Source organism: Lemur catta, chromosome 1 (genome assembly GCF_020740605.2).
Source record: "Lemur catta isolate mLemCat1 chromosome 1, mLemCat1.pri, whole genome shotgun sequence".
Classification (NCBI taxonomy): Eukaryota; Metazoa; Chordata; class Mammalia; order Primates; family Lemuridae; genus Lemur; species Lemur catta.
Window position 1 is genome coordinate 234,011,698 of NC_059128.1, and position 19,174 is coordinate 234,030,871.

General features: G+C 41.9%; 1 protein-coding gene across 1 annotated transcript; it reads left to right on the top strand.

Annotated features, from left to right (window-relative positions):
• The first annotated feature begins 9,478 nt into the window (after nucleotides 1-9,478).
• Nucleotides 9,479-18,226, top strand: DPPA2 (developmental pluripotency associated 2). The gene is made up of 7 exons (XM_045565919.1): nucleotides 9,479-9,511; nucleotides 11,280-11,427; nucleotides 12,702-12,862; nucleotides 12,955-13,008; nucleotides 13,447-13,708; nucleotides 15,350-15,545; nucleotides 18,157-18,226. The coding sequence occupies exons 1-7, from the start codon at nucleotides 9,479-9,481 to the stop codon at nucleotides 18,224-18,226; spliced, it is 924 nt and encodes a 307-aa protein (XP_045421875.1).
• The last annotated feature ends 948 nt before the right edge of the window (nucleotides 18,227-19,174 follow it).

Consider the following 19,174-nt stretch of genomic DNA (forward strand, 5'->3'; position numbering starts at 1 on the left):
TGCAGAACGTGCGCACGTCAGCAGAAGTGGTGCAGAAACTGTCATCCAGGAAGAGTCTTGATGTTGGTCAGTTCAGCAATGCCTCAGCAAAGATCTAAAAGAGGGAAGAATATTGAAGTGGCCACTACCCTTGACATGACTAAAATATATTTGATAAGTAACTCAGACCAAAGGGCTGTGCAACCATTATATTCAAAGAAAGGCTCAAGATCGGACAATCCTATAGCAGTAGCTTCAGCTACTGTTACTGCCACTTTTGAATCCTAGACCCAAAAAGTTTCTGGTAAGACTGATAATAATAGTACTGGTCGAGTAGAAGGAACAAGTTCAATTTTAATTATCTTCCAATGGGAAAGTGGTGGAAAGGAAGCAATGAAGCAAGTCACTCAGCATTTAATAGTCTATAGGTTGGAAAGTGGGTTCCTGTAGGGCACCTCTCCCTTTACTATATGCAGCTCACTGTCTCCTGGCAGATGTCAACACTATTCCTGAATTGATTTCTAAGCCAGGTGATTTGGCTCTGTTCTTTTCCCATCACTGCGTGTAATTATAGTTTCAGAGGGAAGTATAAAGTGTTAAAGTGCTCAGAAGAGAGGTGCCACAACCTGAGTAAATGCTATTTTTCTTCCCTTTCTTCAAGGCATTTAGGCAAGAGAAGTGTAGCATTATGGTGTGATGGCTGTGCAAATGTGCCTTTCAGCACACTACTGCACGGAGAGTCATTGGTCAGTGCCCTCAATTTTAAATTCATCAGTATGCTCATGCCCAGGCTATAAGTCCCATCAGCTTACTCCCAACAGCCAAGTACAGCAAGGATTCTAGGGCAGGGCCATTCTTGCGGCTGAAAGTCCCATCATCCTTGTTGACATTTTCTTAGAACTGCACCACAGTTCACAACTCTTCCTCCCCAATCTCACTTCTCTCTCCTTTACAGAGGTCAGACCTACCTTAAGGTCTGACAGCCCTCCCAGCCTCTTCTGACTCCCTTCCTATTTTCCTTCACTGTTGTTTTCTGTAATAAATCTCTGTACACCTAATCCCATCTTGGCATCTGCTTTTTGGAGGACCTGAACAAACACATATGGTGTCAGGAGCAGGCAGAGAAAACAGGTGATAAGATGGGATTCTGCGCTAGCTCACTCACCTGCTGGTAAACACAAAAGGACCCATTCTGAGAACTGTGTGGGGCAGGGACAGATAGTTCCTGGTACATGATGGTGATGTAGTTGCTGAAGATTTCACTAGAGGTGACCTGGAAAAAAATGTTCTGGTAGAGGAGAATGCCCTTGCAAGAGCAGTAATTTAGGCATTTGGAAAACTTAAGTGTGAAAGGATTTACAAAGTAATGAAATTGTCTGGGTATTGATAGATAAATTGTATTAGGCCTGGTGCAGTGGCTTATACCTATAATCCTAGCACTTTGGGAGGCCGAAGCCAGAGGATCACATGAGGTCAGGAGTTCAAGACCAACCTGAGCAAGAGTGAGAGCCCTGTCTCTACAAAAAATTTGAAAAATTATCTGGTCGTGGTGGTACATACCTGTAGTCCCAGCCGCTTGGTAGGCTGAGGCAGGAGGACTGCTTGAGCCTAGGAGTTCAAAGTTGCCGGGAGCTATGATGATGCCATTGCACTCTAGCCCAGGCAATAAAGTGAGACCCAAGTTGTATCAATGTCCATCAATGGGATAATGAGAAACTGAGGGCCATTAACAAGTATTGATGTAAGTAAGACGTAAGAATCAAAGAGCTTATTTAGTACTTTGATTTTTGGTTTGTTTTTTTTTTTCATTTTTTAAAAAACATTTTTTCTTTTGCTGTTTATTTTGAGCATCTGGGTGCAGGTGGATGGAGGCCGAAAAAGGCGTCCATATTATTTAGTACTTTGTGAAGATGTATATAGCTCCTGTTGTTAGAAGGACATACACAGCTGAGTGGCAAACAGAAGCTCTAACAGCTAAAGCTGCAAAGCTAGAGACTTCTAATTTCAGCAAAGGCAGGTTGGCTACTCTAAAGTCAGCAACATGGTTGGGAAAATCTAGAACCCTGAAACATGGGGTGGGGACATTAGAATGGATGCCCCCGAGAGTACTGCTCTGTAGACCCCTCTGAATTCTTGGATCTTGCAGCAGTGACCTGCATTTTCCTAGTATGAGCTAGCGTTTTTTTACTCTTGTGCTAGAAGATGCCATACAGGCTCCTTCCCGACAAGGCAACAGGTGGCCCCCTTAAAAATTCTTCCCAACTCCTCTTCCAGTTACTAGGCCAATAACTTGGAGTTAAATTCCAGCATAACCTAGCTGGGGAAATGCTTGGCCTGACAAGGGAGGAAAGAGAATATATACTAAAGAAGTTGCAGATGTTAGCTAGCAGCATGTCCTGGCAGGAGTTAGGGGAGTAATCCCCAATAGATGTTGAGAACAATTGACCAAAGGGGCTGGAATATCACACTGAATAAACAAGAATTCATTGCCTTGGGGGCACTTTCTCCTGGCACAGGATTTAATATCCTAGTGAGGATCCCAGGAGAGGGGACAAATTCACGGCTAAGATGATTCTTAGAGTCCTGGAGAAAATGACAGCCAGCAGTGAGCAAAGTACAAATGCCCAAGCTGACGTGGCAGACAGTAGAAGGAGGAACAAATAGGCTGAAGAAAATGGACCTGCAGGGATAGACGTGTTTAGTGAGACCACACACTCACCAGAGATGGTCCTTGGGAGGGCCCAGAGGACCCAGCATGCAGCGAGGCCATCAGGAATGTGCTGGAGAGGGAACACCAGCATCGCTAACAAGGTCAGTGGTTCTCTACAAACGGCTGATGGCAGGTGAGGCAGTCACAGAGCTGGGCTTGTTAACGACATGCTGAATAACAGGCTCTGAAGTCATAGAGCCAGGTGGTGGCACTTAATCACCAGAAACGAGGAGGCTGCAATTACCAGGAAGATTGGAGAGCAGGCAAGGGGGCTTGACACACAAGGGGCTGTGGAGATGGCTAATAGACCATGACATCCCGAGGGCCAAAGTCGATGCGTGGCCAAGGATGCTGCTTAACATCAACAATCAAAACAATTCAAGAATGGAGGAGCAGGAGGCTGAGGGCAGTCACTCCAATAAAAAGTCATGGTGTCTTGCTCAGTTCCCAGACCTGAGCTGATGTCCAGATCTGGAACCCACTAAGTGATGAGATGGCTGGCTCCTGGGGAGAAGGGCCCTGTATCATCACGGCAAGTATTGTCAATAACGATTCCCTCAGTCCTTCCCCAAAGAGAGCTATAGCCATTTAATCATGTGACTGGATATTGGGAAGGAGAAATAAGATATCTTGAGGATTATGGTATACAGCATCTGTATTGACATGACTCCCACTTTTTAGAGTGAAAGCTAAAAGGAGCCAGGACTCGAGTCCTGGCCAAAGTCTAGTTCAAGGAGGCTCACTGGTTTTTTATAGACATGCCCAGGAGTCATTTCCCCAATCTTTGAAAGCATAATCGGAATTGATGGTTCAAGTAACCCTCACATTGAGTCCGTGGCCTTTGGAGTAAGAGACATCATAGTAGGAAGACCAATTCAAAACTTCTGAAACTGCTTTCTATGCCACCCTGGTGTGCACTGATCCTAAATTTTCTAGTTATGAGACTCAGCTTAGCATGGCATGTAATTAACATTTTGTAACACAAAGAATGGATTGGCTGGGAGGTAATATGACCAGTTAGGGATTTCAGTGACTCAGGTCAGACAGGAATAAGGCAGTGGCAATACAATTACAAGAGAGATAAATTCAGGAGAGATGTGCACATGTTTGGCTCCATAAAACTTTGACCCATTGGAGTTTAGGGAGAGGGAGTGTTTTAAGACAGGTGTTATGTTTCTGCCTTTAGATGACTGGATGGATGATAATACATTTCAAAAGAGCAAAAACACAGAGTGAAGTTGAAAGTTGGTAGGGAAGATGAGTTTATTTTCTAATATGTTTGAAGTACAAAATAGGAAATGCTAAAACTTGGGTCAGTAGTTCAGGCCAAAAGATTAGGCTAGAGGGCCAGGTGTGGTGGTGTCTCACACCTGTAATCCTAGCACTTTGGGAGGTCAAGGTGAGAGGATCACTTGCACCCAGGAGTTTGAAGTTGCAGTGAGCTGTGATGATGCCACTTGCACTGAAAACCGGGCAACAGAGTGAGACCCTGTCCCTCCGAAAATAAATAAATAAATAGATAGATAAATAAATAAATAAAAATAAATTGGGCTAGAAATACATATATGGGAGTTATCAGCAGGAAGGTGGTAGTTGACAGAAATAGATGAAGTTACTCAAGGAAAGTGTGAGGCATGATCAAGGACAGAGGAATGAATTCTATGGGAAATCAATGTTCTAGGAGTTAGATGGGGAAAAGAGATGGAAGGACTATGAGATCAGAATGGAAAGGAGCTAGACAGAGTAAGAAGGCATGTTCATAAAGTTAAACTGTGACAGAAAGAAGAAAGTCATTGTCAGAAATGCTAGTGTCAAAGGAGATACGTGTGTGTTTGTGTATGTGTATCTGTTTTAAGTGGAACAGGCTTTTAGAAATGTGAGGAAGAACTTGTAAGGAGGGAAGGGTAAAAAACTCAGGAAGAAACAAGTGACTGATGGGGACATGGACGCGGCCTGGGTTTACTTCACTTGCCCTGAGTCCCCATCCTTCCTCACCCACTACCCTGACAAAGGAGGACATTTGCTCAAGGGTCCAGCAGTTCCTATCACTTTAAGGTGACACAAGAATTTATGTTCCCAACTCCAACAGGTTTAAAACATATTCCATTTGCCTCATAGGAAACAGATCTTAATGAAAAGCTTCCAATATGCAAAGAGGAGGATGAGAAAGGACTTCTTTGACCAGGTTTTCCCACACTTACTGGTGGGGCTATGCCTACATTTGCATCTACTATTGGAGAACCTACAGCTAAATCAATTCCCTGTGCAATCATCAAAATTTGTCCCCATCACCTCATCTCCCCATGACTGCTATGCTCCTGTCCTAACCACGTCCTCTGTGTTATACAGAACTGAAGAGGGCAGACTGTTAGGGTGGAAAGCCTAGTAGGTGCTCACAGGGTGGGTGGAGAAAGATTTCTCACGCAGAGATTGAGATATAAAAGTAAAAAGTTTATTTTGTTCTTTAGAAGGACAGAGAATGAGAGAGCCAGAGAGAGAGAGAAAGAGGGGAAAGATGGGGGGTGGGGAGAGACAGTGTGGCATCCCAAAGAAAGAGAAAAGGGTGCCAGGAGCAAGGCCAAGTGGCTTGCTGCTTTTAAGGGGAACAAATCAAAGACAAAAAAATAGTGATGGCTGTCAGTTGATAACAAAATCGGCAGCAGGTAGATAACAAAAACCGCAAGGATGTCTAAGTCCAAGACTTGGTTTCCTGCCTTTCCTTGGAGAAGGGATTATCACAGATGTAACTCTGCCCTCAAGATATGGTTGAGGCTGTAGCTCATTCTTCTGCTGTTCACTCAGGAACTCTGTAAAAGCAGCTTCTCAAAAAAACAATTTTGAAAGAAATTTTCCTTCCGTTTAGCTCTTTTCAGAAGTTGTGCAAAACAGAACTCCTGCAGGGTACCTGTTAGTGGGAGAACTCATAGCCGCCCCTTTCACAGGCCTTACTGGCTTTGGATACTGACTTTAAAATTCCTCCAATAGTGACTGTTGCTCCATGATACAGAAGAGATTTTTTAAAAAGAAAAAATAAGCAAAATATCCATTATTTCTTGGTAAGAAGGTGAAGATCTGTAACTATTGCTTTAAAGTAGAAAAGAAGAAATGAATTTAATAGTCTTTTTAAGTGAGAGTTTCTTTTTATTTTATATTATTTCATTTCATTATTTTAGATACAGGTTCTCATTCTGTCACCCTGGCTGGAGTGTAGTGGCATGATCATAGCTCACTGCAACCTCAAACTCCTGGGCTCAAGTGATCCTTTGGAGTCAGCCTCCCTTATATCTAGGACTACAGGTGTGCACCACCTCCCCTGGGTAATTTTTCTATTTTTTTTTTTTTTTTTTGTAGAGACATGGATCTCACGATGTTGTCCAGGCTGATCTCAAATTCCTGTCCTCAAGTGATCCTCCCACCTAAGCCTCCCAAAGTGCTGGGGTTATAGGCATAAGCCACCCCACCTGGCTTTAAGTGGGAATTTCTCAAACTGAAGGATATGGCCAAATTTGGAACAGCTTTCAGTGCAATTTCATTTTACTCCTAAGAAAACTAAAGAACTCATTACCTGTCCCTTCCACAGGGTAGTAATACTGAACCATACATAGTTTCAACTGTTTCTTAGAACTGTAGTTCTGTAGGTTGCCTTACGTTTGTTTGTTTTTTAACTCACCCTGAGTTACTCTACTTTTATCTGTTATATTTTGGTGCTCCATAAACATTTACTTTTGTAGAGCATGTTCCTCTGATTTAAAACAAAGGATTTTGAAAAGCACTTATCTAAATAAGAAATACAATGCATTTATAAATATTTAACTTGGCTGGGCAGGGTGGCTCATGCCTGTAATCCTAGCACTCTGGGAGGCTGAGGCACGAGGATTGCTTGAGGTCAGGAGTTCTTGAGTCAGGAGTTCGAGACCAGCCTGAGCAAGAGTGAGACCCTGTCTCCCAACTTAAAATGGAAAAATTAGCCGGGCATCGGGATGTATGCCTGTAGTCCCAGTTACTTGGGAGGCTGAGGCAGGAGGATCGCTTGAGCCCAGTTTGAGGTTGCTGTAAGCTATGATGATGCCATGGCACTCTACTCAGGGCAGTGGAGTGAGACTCTGTCTCAAAAAAAAAAAAAAAAGAAAAAGAAAAAGAAAAAAAAATTTAACTTACAATATAGTAAATAAAATATATATTTGAAATAGGTAATGCATTTTTATCTCAGAACTATTATCTATAATTGAAACAAGTGTTAGAACACAAGTATTCAAGAATGCTTTATTCCTTTCCTTTTTAAATCTATATCCTACAGCCTAGGTTATTTTAGAAGTTCAGCATCCTGTTTCTGGCTACTTTTTAGCTTCAAGGTATGTACACTAAGCCAGTGATCCCCAACCTTTTTGGCACCAGGGACTATTTTCATGGAAGACAATTTTTCCACCAACCGGGGAGGGAGGGGATGGTTTTGAGATGATTCAAGTGAATTACATTTATTGTGAACTTTATTTCTATTATTACATTGCAATGTATAATGAAATAATTATACAACTCACCATAAATTGGGGACCTCTGCAGTAAGCCTCAGACTTAAGTAGGTGTAATACGTTTCGGAATTATTTGCTGCACCTAATTAAGAGCCTTCTATGAATCGGGCACTGTGCAGAACCCCATGGGAATTAAGAGGAGTCTGAGAATTTCAGATTGCCACAGTCCGGTAGGAGAGAGTCACTTCAGTCTGTGATCAGCGTTTACACAAATCTTTTAGCAGCAGCACAGAAAGGGACATTTACTTCAAAATATTGTGAAAAATGCAATGAAGAAAAGAAAATATGGCGATGAAATGGTCTTCCCACCTGAAGCCCTAACAACCGCTAAGGCGCTAGGATCAGCTCAGACCACCAGGTCAGCTGCCCTCTAAATTGCCTGGAAAAATCCCCAGAGGCCGCACCCAAGCTGGCAGCTGTGCGCTTTGTAGGCTGATTCTCCCCCGGCTTCATTCTGTTTCTACAGTGGAAAGGAGGAGCCGGAATTCCAACCATTAACTGCCATTATTTGCCTTTCTCCAAACTCCTTAGGTCAAATTCTGACCTAGCCAGTACTTCCAGACTGTAGGAAAGAAGAATTACCCGCAGGGCTTGCCGGAGCAGTTTCTTCGTCCCCACCCCCAGGGATCGGATTAAGGAGGTAAGGGTGAGGCCTCCTAATTTAAACTTCCAATCACTTCTTCCGAACTGAAGCTGAGCATTTGTAGACAGCAGTTTGAATATATTACTAAATTAAACTGACCGTGGGCCCCCTGGGTCCTCAGACAAACGGACCGAACCATTCCTGGGGTACAAAAAGTCCGCTGTAAAGACATTTGGATCTCAGCGCTGCCATGCTATTTGTGAATGGCATTTTCCCTTTTTAAAGTGACCCACGGAAACATCTGCTTTTATCTTTTATCACTGCCTGCCTCCAACATCTGCTCCAGCAATTCCCAAGTGCTTACAGTTCTTCCTCCTGCCTTATTATTCCATTACTTGTCTTAATTATTATTACTATTATTATTATTATTTTTTTTTTGATAGAGCCTTACTCTATCCCCTTGGGTAGAGCACAGTGGCATCATTGTTGCTCACTGCAGCCTCAAACTCCTGGGCTCAAACGATCCTCCTGCCTCAGCCGCCGGAGTAGCTGGGATTGCAGGCGCTTGCCATGACGCCGGGCTAATTTTTCTATTTTAAGTAGAGATGGGGTCTCACTCTTGCTCAGTCTGGTTCCAAGGAACTCCAGAGCTCAAGCAATCCTTCCGCCTGGGCCTCCCAGAGTGCTAGGATTACAGACATGTGCCGCTGAGCAGGCCTTGTCCTAATGTTTTGACTCTTGCTGCTTTGATTCTGAATAGCCAAACCCTTCTCTTCTAGCCAGCTCAATAATGCAGGCTAAATATTTGTATTTAGAACTAGATCTAAGAGAGATGCTGTTACCCAACCCCCACAATTTAAATCTCGGGTCTCCCAGTGAGTGACACGCCCATGAGCATAAATCAGTTATACCTCTCTAAAACCCTCTTCCAGTTTTCTTCTAACTTTCAACTTAAAGAAATAAAGGCAAAAAATCTAAATTTTTTTTTTTTTTTTTGAGACAGTCTCACTGTGTTGCTGGGGCTGGAGTGCAGTAGTGGCGTCATAGTTCACGGCAACCTCAAATTCCAGGGCTCAAGGGTTCCTCTGACTCAGCCTCCTGAGTAGCTGGGACTACAGGTGCAGATCACCATACCCGCAGGTAATTTTTCTTTTTCTTTTTTGTAGCGATAGTCTCTGCTTTTGCTCAGGCTGATCTTTAACTCTTGGACTCAAGCAATCCTTCCGCCTTGGCCTTCCTAAGTGCTAGGATTACAGGCGTGAGCCACCACACCTGGCCAAAAATCTGATTTTAAAAAAGTATTTCAAGTGATCTAATTTCCCAATAATTCAACTATTACCTTATGGACAAGAGAGAATGTAAAATAGATAAAATTATCATGTTGTCAGATCAGGAGGGAGGGGGAAAAAAGAGGAGGGAAAGAAAACAAAGGTCATCTGGGTAACAGGAAGTAGAGGGAGACATTTGCTTTTAAAAGGAGATATCAAGCTAGAAATTCTTAGATTAAAAGAAGTAATTTGGCCCTGGGTGCTCTGTCTCGGGAGCCGGCGGTAGGCGGGCCCACCGGCGCACAGCAGGGTCATCTAAAAAAAAAAAAGGAAAAGAAAAAAGAAAAAAAAATAACCTGCATATGTCCTGAACATTGCTGGCTTTGCCTTCCCCTAGGTGTTGCTGAAAATGTCAGACTCACATCACGAAAGCAGCACGAAGGTAAGTTTTCTAATAGAATTCATTTTGTCAGAGTCGCTTTTGAAAGTCTCTGTAGGTCTTGCTCGTGTCTTTTTTGCCATGAATGTTAATTTCCAGCTGTAGGAAACGTCCATCTGGAACCACCTCTTTGCAAATGGATTGTTACTTTTCTTTCATGTGACTGTGGCTCCGTGTATATGCGGGTGAGAGTAGAAAGAAGTAAAATTTCTTGTTCCTAGTCCAAAGGAAAAGATTTATTTTGTAGGAAAGACAAGAAGAGCCATAGCTGGACAATGTTAAAATGATTTTTTTTTTTAAAAAAAAAGGAAAGCTAAGATAAAAATAAAGTAGTAAAGGGTAATATGGATAAAGTCAGAAAGTAAAGTGGCCAATTGTTTTATTTCCCTCCAGGAGTAAGAAGTAATCTACTCCCAATGGCCTTTGGTACCGAATGAGTTTCCAGACTAGCAAACGTCGGGCTGTACAAGAAACTAGATAGAGAAGCCATCTTAGTGTATTTACAGGGACCACTGTACCAGGCTAGAGGACTGAATTAGCCAGTATTAGGTATATGATTACAGGCAAGTCACACAGCTACTTTGAGCTTTGAGCCCCTACTTAATTCTATAATGGAGTAATATTTGCCAAGTAATGTTTTTCTGAAGCTGACAAGAGTGAAAGTGAGCGGAGTGGTTTGAAAAAGTGCTATACAAATGTAAAAGTAATAATGTGCAAAGAGTAAGAGTAGCAGAAAGCCCTTGAAGAGATTAAACTGGGGAGGGGGAGGGGCATGACGGCAGCTCTAGTGGAGAGTATTGCAGTAGGGCTGGAATAGAGTTTATTCACCCTTGGATTTGAGAAGAAAAGCTAACCAGAACCATACGTACTCAAGCTTGTGTTACTCCATGGCATTATTCATTTCAATTCTGAGACTCAACTTCCTCATTTGTAAAACAAGAAACTAAAAAATGTCTAGAAGAGACATACTATGAGAATTAAGTCAGTCCTTTCCTACTTACCTGCTTTTCCCTTTTAACTTCCCTTCTTTAGATCCTAAAAACAACAGGAAATGCCTATTGTGTTGGGTGCTTTGTTAGTTTCGGTGAATGCTACAAAGGGTAAAACAGATACATGCTCTCCCTTCAGGTCTGGGAGCTGAAATCAGCCCCTTGTGGCTGAAGCTCAGAAAGCTTGCTGTCTTGAGCTGGCTGGGCTGGCAGGGCCCAGGCTGTTGAGGCATTTATACACAGATTTGTGGGCTAATCTGAATTTCGTCTTTAACTGGAACAGCAAAAACAAGCCATCGAAAGAGTTTTTGACAAGCAGGATAGCAATCTGTACAGAAAGGACAGTCAGAACGGATTTGGGGCTAACAGGAGGTTATTGCTGGTGCCAGTGAAATTTAATAAATTGAATATGGGAATCTTGGGTATGACAGAAGATGGAAAGGCAGGAACACATTCCATTCAGATTTAGGAGACACAGGGAAAGTGTTTGGTGTTTTGGCTGATGGAGAGGAAAGCCCTGAGGAACATAATTCTTCCAACCCAAGCCCTACTCTTTTATTTTCTCTTTCATTATCACCCACCTGTAAATTGGCTTTTGCCCATTTTCTCATTTTTTCCCTTGATTAAGGATCTGCCAATCAACATCACATTTAAGGAATCTCAGAGCTCTTCTCTCCACCTATTGTCCTCTCAGTTTCTTATTCATTAGTTGTGCTTTGAAAGTAAGCAGTTTAGTTGTGTGATATTAAATAAGAATCAGTGCCTGACTCTTCTCTTTCCAGAATTTCTCTGAGGAGGAAATAGTTGACGAGGAAAGTGTGATCCTGACATTGGTTCCATTTGACGAATCAAATACAGAACAACGGTTAGAATCCACAGTTTCTTCAACTTCTGATGTAAAATCGAACAAGCCTGGGAAACACTGTGAAGGTATGAGGACAGAGATTGCTCAGTTAGCTACTCCTACAACTCTGGGAAGACCAGGAAAAGTAAGATTTTTCTTCCCTATCCTCTGACTGTACAACACCCAGCTTAAATCTCCTTGATAACCTGGGGTAAGAGACTTCTCAAACTCCTTACTTCTCATGCCCCATGTACTGCCTTGCTTTTAAAACACTAAATAAGGCCGGGGAGCATGGCTCACACTTGTACTCCCAGCACTTTGGGAGGCCAACACAGTAAAACTGCTTTAGGCCAGTAGTTCAAGACCAGTCTGGGCAATGTAGCAAGACCTTATCTTAAAAAAAAAATTTTTTTTTTTTTTTTAAATTAGCCAGGCATGCTGGTGCATACCTGTAGTCTTAGCTACTCTGGAGGCTGAGATGGGAGGATCACTAGCTATGATTGTATGACTGTACTCCAGCCTGGGCAACAGAGCCAAAAAAAAGACACACAATAGGCATGTAGAACATTTTGGACAGAGCAGGCTCTTATGGGGCAGCTAGACACGAGTTCATATGAATTCCCAACACATGAAACTTAATCTCTTTTATAAAAATGAGGTTAATACATACTTGTCTCATGAAAATTTAAATAATTTTGGTAAGCATCTAGTATTTTGCTTGGCAAGTAATTACTGATCAAATATATAGCAGCTCTTAAAATCATGACCCTTTGGATCTATTCTCAGTGCCTCATATAAGGGCATCAAATAAGTATTTTCAGAATGATTTTATTTTCTGGGCCAATAATGAAGATTTTAAGGTGAAGTGAATAGTGATGGGTTAGAGCTAAGCAGAGTGAGGTGAGATGGGGTGCTGCAGAGAAAAATGAGGCAGGCTGACAGAAGGGTAGACCATTGTTGATTGGGGGTAGGGTTAGTGGTGGTTTCTTTGATTTCTATAGGGAGAGCTGATATTTTATGGTCCAAAATCTAGACATTTGGGAGGAGAAATCCAATATAATGTTCTGTTTAGTTGGTTGTTGAAGGCCACAGAAAGTAGGCTGCTGTACCTGGCATAAAAAACATAGAATTTAGAATCTAAATGTAGGTTTGAGACCCAGTCTGCCATTTTTATGGCTGTGTGATTTTGGGCAAGTCCTTAAATAACTGAATCTGTTACCTCATTTGTAATAGGAAAAATAAAAATTGGTATGTATGTGTGCAAATTGGGTTGTGGGAAATGCAAAAAGGTCTTTGTAAAATTGTAAAAGAATCTTACAGACTTTAAATTATCTCTACTTTTGTTCCATTCTTTTTTCAGTTCATCTACCTCCAACAAATGAACAATTCGAAGCTCCCCCAAAAACTAGACGTAAAGCACCAATTCTTCCTTTGCCAACCATTTTGCCTTCCATTAATAGTGTACGGAGAGACACTTTACGGAACTGGTGCCAACAGCTCAATTTGAGTACTGATGGGAAGGTTAGTAACACTGGTGAGAACCTCTGCTGCTCTGAATAAGTATGGGAACCTTTGTCAGCGTTTAATTTTTATTTCCCTCTTAATTTCCTAAGAAAATAGAAGTTTTTTGGAGGCTTCAGCAGCATGCATACCCAGAGCAGAAATATGTGAGTAATGGGTATGTTGATGGTGTGAGGGTGGGTTCTGAGCTTGAGTTGTCTCTACTCTTCCACCATCTCTACATATGGTGTACCTCTAAGGTAATGTTTCTTAACTGTGGCACTGACATTTTGGGCCAAATAAATTTTCGTTTTAGGGGCTTCCCTTGATCCTTATCATCTACCCACTAGATGTCAGTAGCAACCTCTCTCTCCTCCCCCTCAGCCCAACCCCCCCCCCACCCCCAACCCTGACCCCGAGCCCCCAGTTTTGAAAACCAAAAACCTCTCCTAATTGAGAACCACTGCTGTAAGACAACTAATATTCCCAAACCCTTCCTACATTGACATACATGTTCGGGTCAGTATAAAAATGATAAAATTGACACAAAAGTCTGTATGGCAGTAGTACTTACACTGAATACTCGTCACGAATTTCATTTGCAGGATATTCCTAAAACATCAAAGGAGGCCAGATTACAGCCATGTTCAAGGACACACAAGACAGTGACTAAGAGAGCAAAGCTTAAGGGATGTTGCAGGATGAGTGAGAGACCAGAACAGACTAATGCTGCTGAAGTGATATCGTCACCTCAGCAATCTTCCTTGGCATCATGGGGAAGGATTGCTGCAAAAGCTGTGCAGCCTAAGGCTGCAAATTCATGTTCTATTCCCGCTTCTGCTGAGGCTTTTTTGACACAAGCCTTTGGTAAGATCAACCTTAATGTATGAGTACCACTCCAGAGAAACAAGGTTAACTTTTATTAATCTAATAGTGTGGTTAGCCACAGTCTGATGTCTTCCCCTTTTCTTTTTCCCTTCCTTAAGGCATTCATAACAGAAGAAAAGGAAGGTGTTGGTTCAAAGTCTTCTTTTTATTATTGTTGTTTTGGTTTTTTATTTTTTTCAAGTTCTTGCTTTACCATTTCCTAGATATGTGACATTGACAAGTTACTCAGCCCAAGTGCTGGTATCCTCGTCTATAAAATGAAAACTATATTAATAACTACGTATTTCATAGAATGGTTGTGAGACTTGTATGAGACACAGAACTTAAAACATTGAAAACAAACTAATGATTAGAAGGTTTAGGGCCCCTGTCCTCTAAGAAATCTTGAGGGTAACTTAACTCCACCTTTCTTCAACTCGTACTCCTCCTTCCTTGCTATTTTTGCTTTCATCTCCAGCAGACCCTATCTCAGGCCAGCACAAAGTCACCCTCCTTTTTGACTTGAATCCTTTTCTTCTCTGCCCCCATTTCCAGGAGTGTTCTAGATCCTCTTTCACTTAGGGCTGACTTACGTAGTAGGGTGCATTATGCGTCATGTAAGGAACACAACCACAAGGAAGCTCTAGAGCTGAAATTGGCCTATCCTTAGCTCCCCGAGCTGCAATCCTTTCTGTAAGGAGGAATAGGCTCCTGTTAATAATCTGTGCAAAGACATTGTCCGGCCGTAAAGCTGTGTGTCTGGGGGGCTGCCTCCCCAAAGATGACACTTCATTGTAATTTTCATTAATATGCCTGTGGGCTGATATCATCCCACAGTTACTCATCGTTTTATGTTCTTCATTCAGCAATTATTAAACATCTACTGTGGTCTAGGAGTATGTTTAGCTGCTGAGTATATTGTGCTAAACACACATTCGATACTTTTGTTTACAGTCTAACTGGGGAGATACTGCACTGCTTATTCACAGATAGTTAAAAGCCCCCCATGACTGTGCCTTTCTCTCTATTTCAGACATTTGGAATCTGGACCACTTATGTCATTTTCTTGAAAATAACCCATCTCTCTAACTAGATTATCCTTTACACTTCTTTGGGGGGGGTGGTTTGGCCTCCCTGCCTTTCCTTTTGCCTCTACTTCGGTTCCTCATTCTTTACACTTTTAAACAGACTCTTTGCCTGTTTTCTGTGGTTGAGGCAGTACAATGTAGTGGTCAGGTACATGGGCTATGAGTTGGAATACGTGGATCCATGTCTTGCCTCTGGGAAAGTTATGATACTTCACACCATAAACTTCAGCAACCTCACCTATAAATAAGAAAAGCAAATAGAAGATAATTATTAATGTACTTAAGAATAAATGCATTAGGACATGTAAACCGCTTAGCAAAATCCTGGACACAAAGCAAGTGTTCCAAAATGGGTAACTATTATTATCCCTCATGCTATGTAATTTGTGAAGTTAGATTATAGTGTCTTTTGGTCTACATTTTCATGCATTTCATTCAATTGATTTGCAAGTAGAATATAAGAGAGTGAAATCCAGAGTGACTTGATGAGAGGTAGTGTGGGAGGGCCATCTTGATTGCTGCTGTTCATGTTTGCTTCTCTTTCCTTCCCCAGGCGTCAGGTGGTGTGTGGTCCATGGGGAACCTCTCCCGGCGGACACAAAGGGTTGGGTTCGCCTGCAGTTTCATGCGGGTCAGACCTGGGTGCCTACCACGCCCAGGAAGATGATTTCTCTCTTCCTGTTACCAGCCTGCCATTTCCCATCTCCGGGCCTGGAAGATAATATGTTATGCCCTGACTGTGTGAAGAGGTAACCCTTAAGTACCTTTCTAAGCATGGCACACAGAAAAGTAGATATGTAGATGGATTTCTGAATAATTTAATAGGACAAGGCAGAGGGCAGACGTGCTGTTTTGTTAATTTGCCATATAGATAAGGCAAAAATAGGAAGCAAAAAGAACTTAGTAATGGATTAAAACTCAGATGAATGTGGCTAGTTCTTAGCAGCCTTAACAAAGTATCTGACAAGTTAGAATCTGATTTCTGCCTCAGTGGTAGGGGACCTGTTCTAAAGAAAGAAAAAAACAAACAAGTATTAGAATTTTTTAATTTTTTAAATTATTTTAGAGACAGAGTCTCGCTCTGTTGCCCAGGCTAGAATGCTGTGGCACAATCATCATAGCTCACTGCAGCCTCAAACTCCTGGACTCAAGCAATCTTCCTTCCTCAGCCTATCAAGGACCTGGGACTACAGGCCTGGCCACCATGCATGCCCGGCCTCAAGTGGGAATTCTTGCTAAATGGCAGATACTCAGCTGGGGGTACAAAATTTAGACAAAATCCATGTAGCATACTCAAATAAAAATGAGTAAGAGAAGCTATGAAAATATATGGGAAGTACCTGTATTGGAGTAGCTTAGGGAAACTTATTGTGGAAATTACATGTACTGAGGACAAGCTTACCAGTTGTGGGAATGGCTAGTACAAACACATGGGAATAAAAGAATATGATATACTTAGAAACTGCCAATAGGTCAGCATGATTGAAGCTTATATTGACATGAAGCTTATATTGACATTTATGTCTGTATTAAAGGCCTCATATATTATCCTATAGGTTGCTATTTCTCCGTCACTTTTTTTTTTTTTTGAGACAGAGTCTTGCTTTGTTGTCCAGGCTAGAGTAAGTGCTGTGGCATCAGCCTAGCTCACAGCAACCTCAAACTCCTGGGCTCAAGCAATCCTCCTGCCTCAGCCTCCCAGGTAGCTGGGACTACAGGCATGCGCCACCATGCCCAGCTAATTTTTTCTATATATATTATAGTTAGCCAGATAATTTCTCTCTATTTTTAGTAGAGACAGGGGTCTTGCTCTTGCTCAGGTTGGTCTCAAACTCCTGAGCTCGAGCGATCCACCCGCCTCGGCCTCCCAGAGTGCTAGGATTACAGGCGTGAGCCACCCGGCCTTCTCTGTCACTTTTGAGACACAAACTCCTTTGAGAATGTAGTGATAGCTACATACCCTCCAGGAAAATATATGTTGGACACACACACAAACACTGCTTTAGATTTTATATAGATTGTATAACTCCTAATGTCCATCCATAAGTTCAAAATTCAGATTTTGGTCATGGAATTGGGTAGAAGTGATATGAGAGGGGTGTGGACAGAAGTTAAAGGGTTTTTTGTTTGTTTTGGGGTTTTGTTTTTTTTTTTAGAAAGTGGGCTACAATCTTGCAACAGACTAGATAGGACAGTAAGTAAGCAATTACTATAATTAAGAAAGATAATTTATTACTCTGACAAATAATTTGAAGAAGTCAATGTCAAAGTCAAAGGTCAGGGAAGAAAAAAAAAGAGGAATGAGACAAATTTAAGGGATATAGGAGTAAAAGGAACAAGATGCTGTCTTAGAAGATGGAGGAAAGGTAGAAGTCCAGTGAAGAAGAAAATCTGAAACTCGGGACATGTTCTAGAATTCTGAGAGAAGTATGGGTTAGAGGTAAATACCTTCGGGAGTCATTAGCACATACATTTTTGGTAGGAGCTTCTAAGAAAGGAGTTAGGAAAGAACCCTAAAGAGAATCAGCATATTGATGGGAGGTGGACAATGAGGACAGAAACAGCACAATTAGAGGTTTGGAGATGAGCAGAGAGTCTTAGAAGGAAAAAGTGGTTGGCAGTGAGGTGAAGATGAATGCAGTGGTGCTGGGACTAGACTCTATTTTTTTTGGTAGAGACTGGGTCTCACTCTGTCACCCAGGCTGGTCTTGAACTTCTGGTCTCAAGTGATCATCCCACCTTGGCCTCCTAAAGTGTTGGAATTACAGGCGTGAACCACTGCACCCAGCCATGGTGGCCTTTTTGAGAGTACATTGAGGGGGTCAGTAGAAGCTAAAATGTGATTGCAGTAAGTTAGAGTAGAGCTTGTGCAGAACTGGGAGCAGGACATGTTGATAATCAAAGCCTAGGAGGGGATGGCAGCTAGTTCAGGCAGTAACCTCAAGGGAGGTTCCGTTCTTTTCTTTCTCTCTTTTCCTCCCTCCTTCCCTCACTCTCTTCTTTCTTCCTTCCTTTCTTTTTTCCTTCCTCCTTTCTTATTTTTTAATGAGAAAACCATAAGCATGTGTGAATGGGGAGGAGTTATGAGAAGGGAAGTGAAGAAGGGAATGGAGAGTATAGGGGAAGGAAGTGAGACCCATTCCTGTATACAGAATAGGAGCCCTGGGCATAAGTGGGCAATCCTGTTCCTTTGTTTGCTACATAAAGCCTTTGTGTGCACAGTCCCTAAGTTTGGGGGCAAATTACTCAGGAACTCCAGAAGTAGATTCTTTATTTTATTGGTCGTTTTTAAGGGGTTGGTATGGAATGGTTTATCTTACTGTAGCATTTTTTCACAATTCTTTTCTACCTGCCTTCTAGAAATAAGAAGATAATGAAAGCATTAATGATGACGGAGAAGAAAAAACAAACTGGGTTGAAGGCAATGTAGGAACCAGAATATGCCACCTCAGGGTAAATACTATTTTAAGCTGAAGTCAATTGAAAAGAAACAAGAAAAACTCTCTGCCTTCCCACTATTTGCCAAAATGTGGGGCAGAAATTCACAAAAGTTGGCCGGGCACGGTGGCTCACGCCTGTAATCCTAGCACTCTGGGAGGCCGAGGCGGGTGGATCGCTCGAGGTCAGGAGTTCGAGACCAGCCAGAGCAGAGCGAGACTCCGTCTCTACTAAAAAATAGAAAGAAATTAACCGGACAACTAAAAATATATTTTGTAAGTTTTGTTAAAAAAAAAAAAAAAATCCCTTGTGTTCTACCTCTTCATCCCTCCATCCTCCCATGCCCTGGAAACCATAGATCTTTTTACTGTCTCCATAGGTTTCCCCTTTTCTAGATTGTCTTATACTTCAAATGTAGCCTGTAATCTATTCAGATTGGCTTTCACATAGCAATACACATTTAAGGTTCCTCCGTGTCTTTTCATGACTTGATATCATTTCTTTTTGGTGCTGAATAATATTCCATTGTCTGCATGTACGATTTGTTTATTCATTCACCTACTCAAGGACATCTTGGTTGGTTCCAAGTTTTGGCAATCATGAATAAAGATGCTATCAACATTACAAAATTATAAAACATTTATTATAATAATTAACTATTATAAAACATTTTTTTGTCTTTGAGACAGTGTTTGCTTTATTACCCTAGGCTGGAGTGGCAAGATCATAGTTCACTGCAGCCTTGAACTCCTGGGCTCAAGTGATCCTCCTGCTTCAGCCTCCCAAGTATCTGGGACTATAGGCATGTACCACTATGCCCGGCTAATTTTTCTGTTTTTTTTTTTTTTTGTGTGTGTGTGTGTGTATGGAGATGGGGTCTCTTTCTCTTGCTCAGGCTGATCTCAAACTCCTGGCCTCAAGTGATCCTCCTTCCTTAGCT

Coding starts and splice junctions, on each gene's coding strand:
- DPPA2 (XM_045565919.1), top strand. CDS start 9,479: ATGTCAGACTCACATCACGAAAGCAGCACGAAG. Junction 13,009..13,446: donor CATACCCAGAGCAGAAATAT/GTGAGTAATGGG, acceptor TTTCATTTGCAG/GATATTCCTAAAACATCAAA. Junction 13,709..15,349: donor TTTTTTGACACAAGCCTTTG/GTAAGATCAACC, acceptor TTCCTTCCCCAG/GCGTCAGGTGGTGTGTGGTC.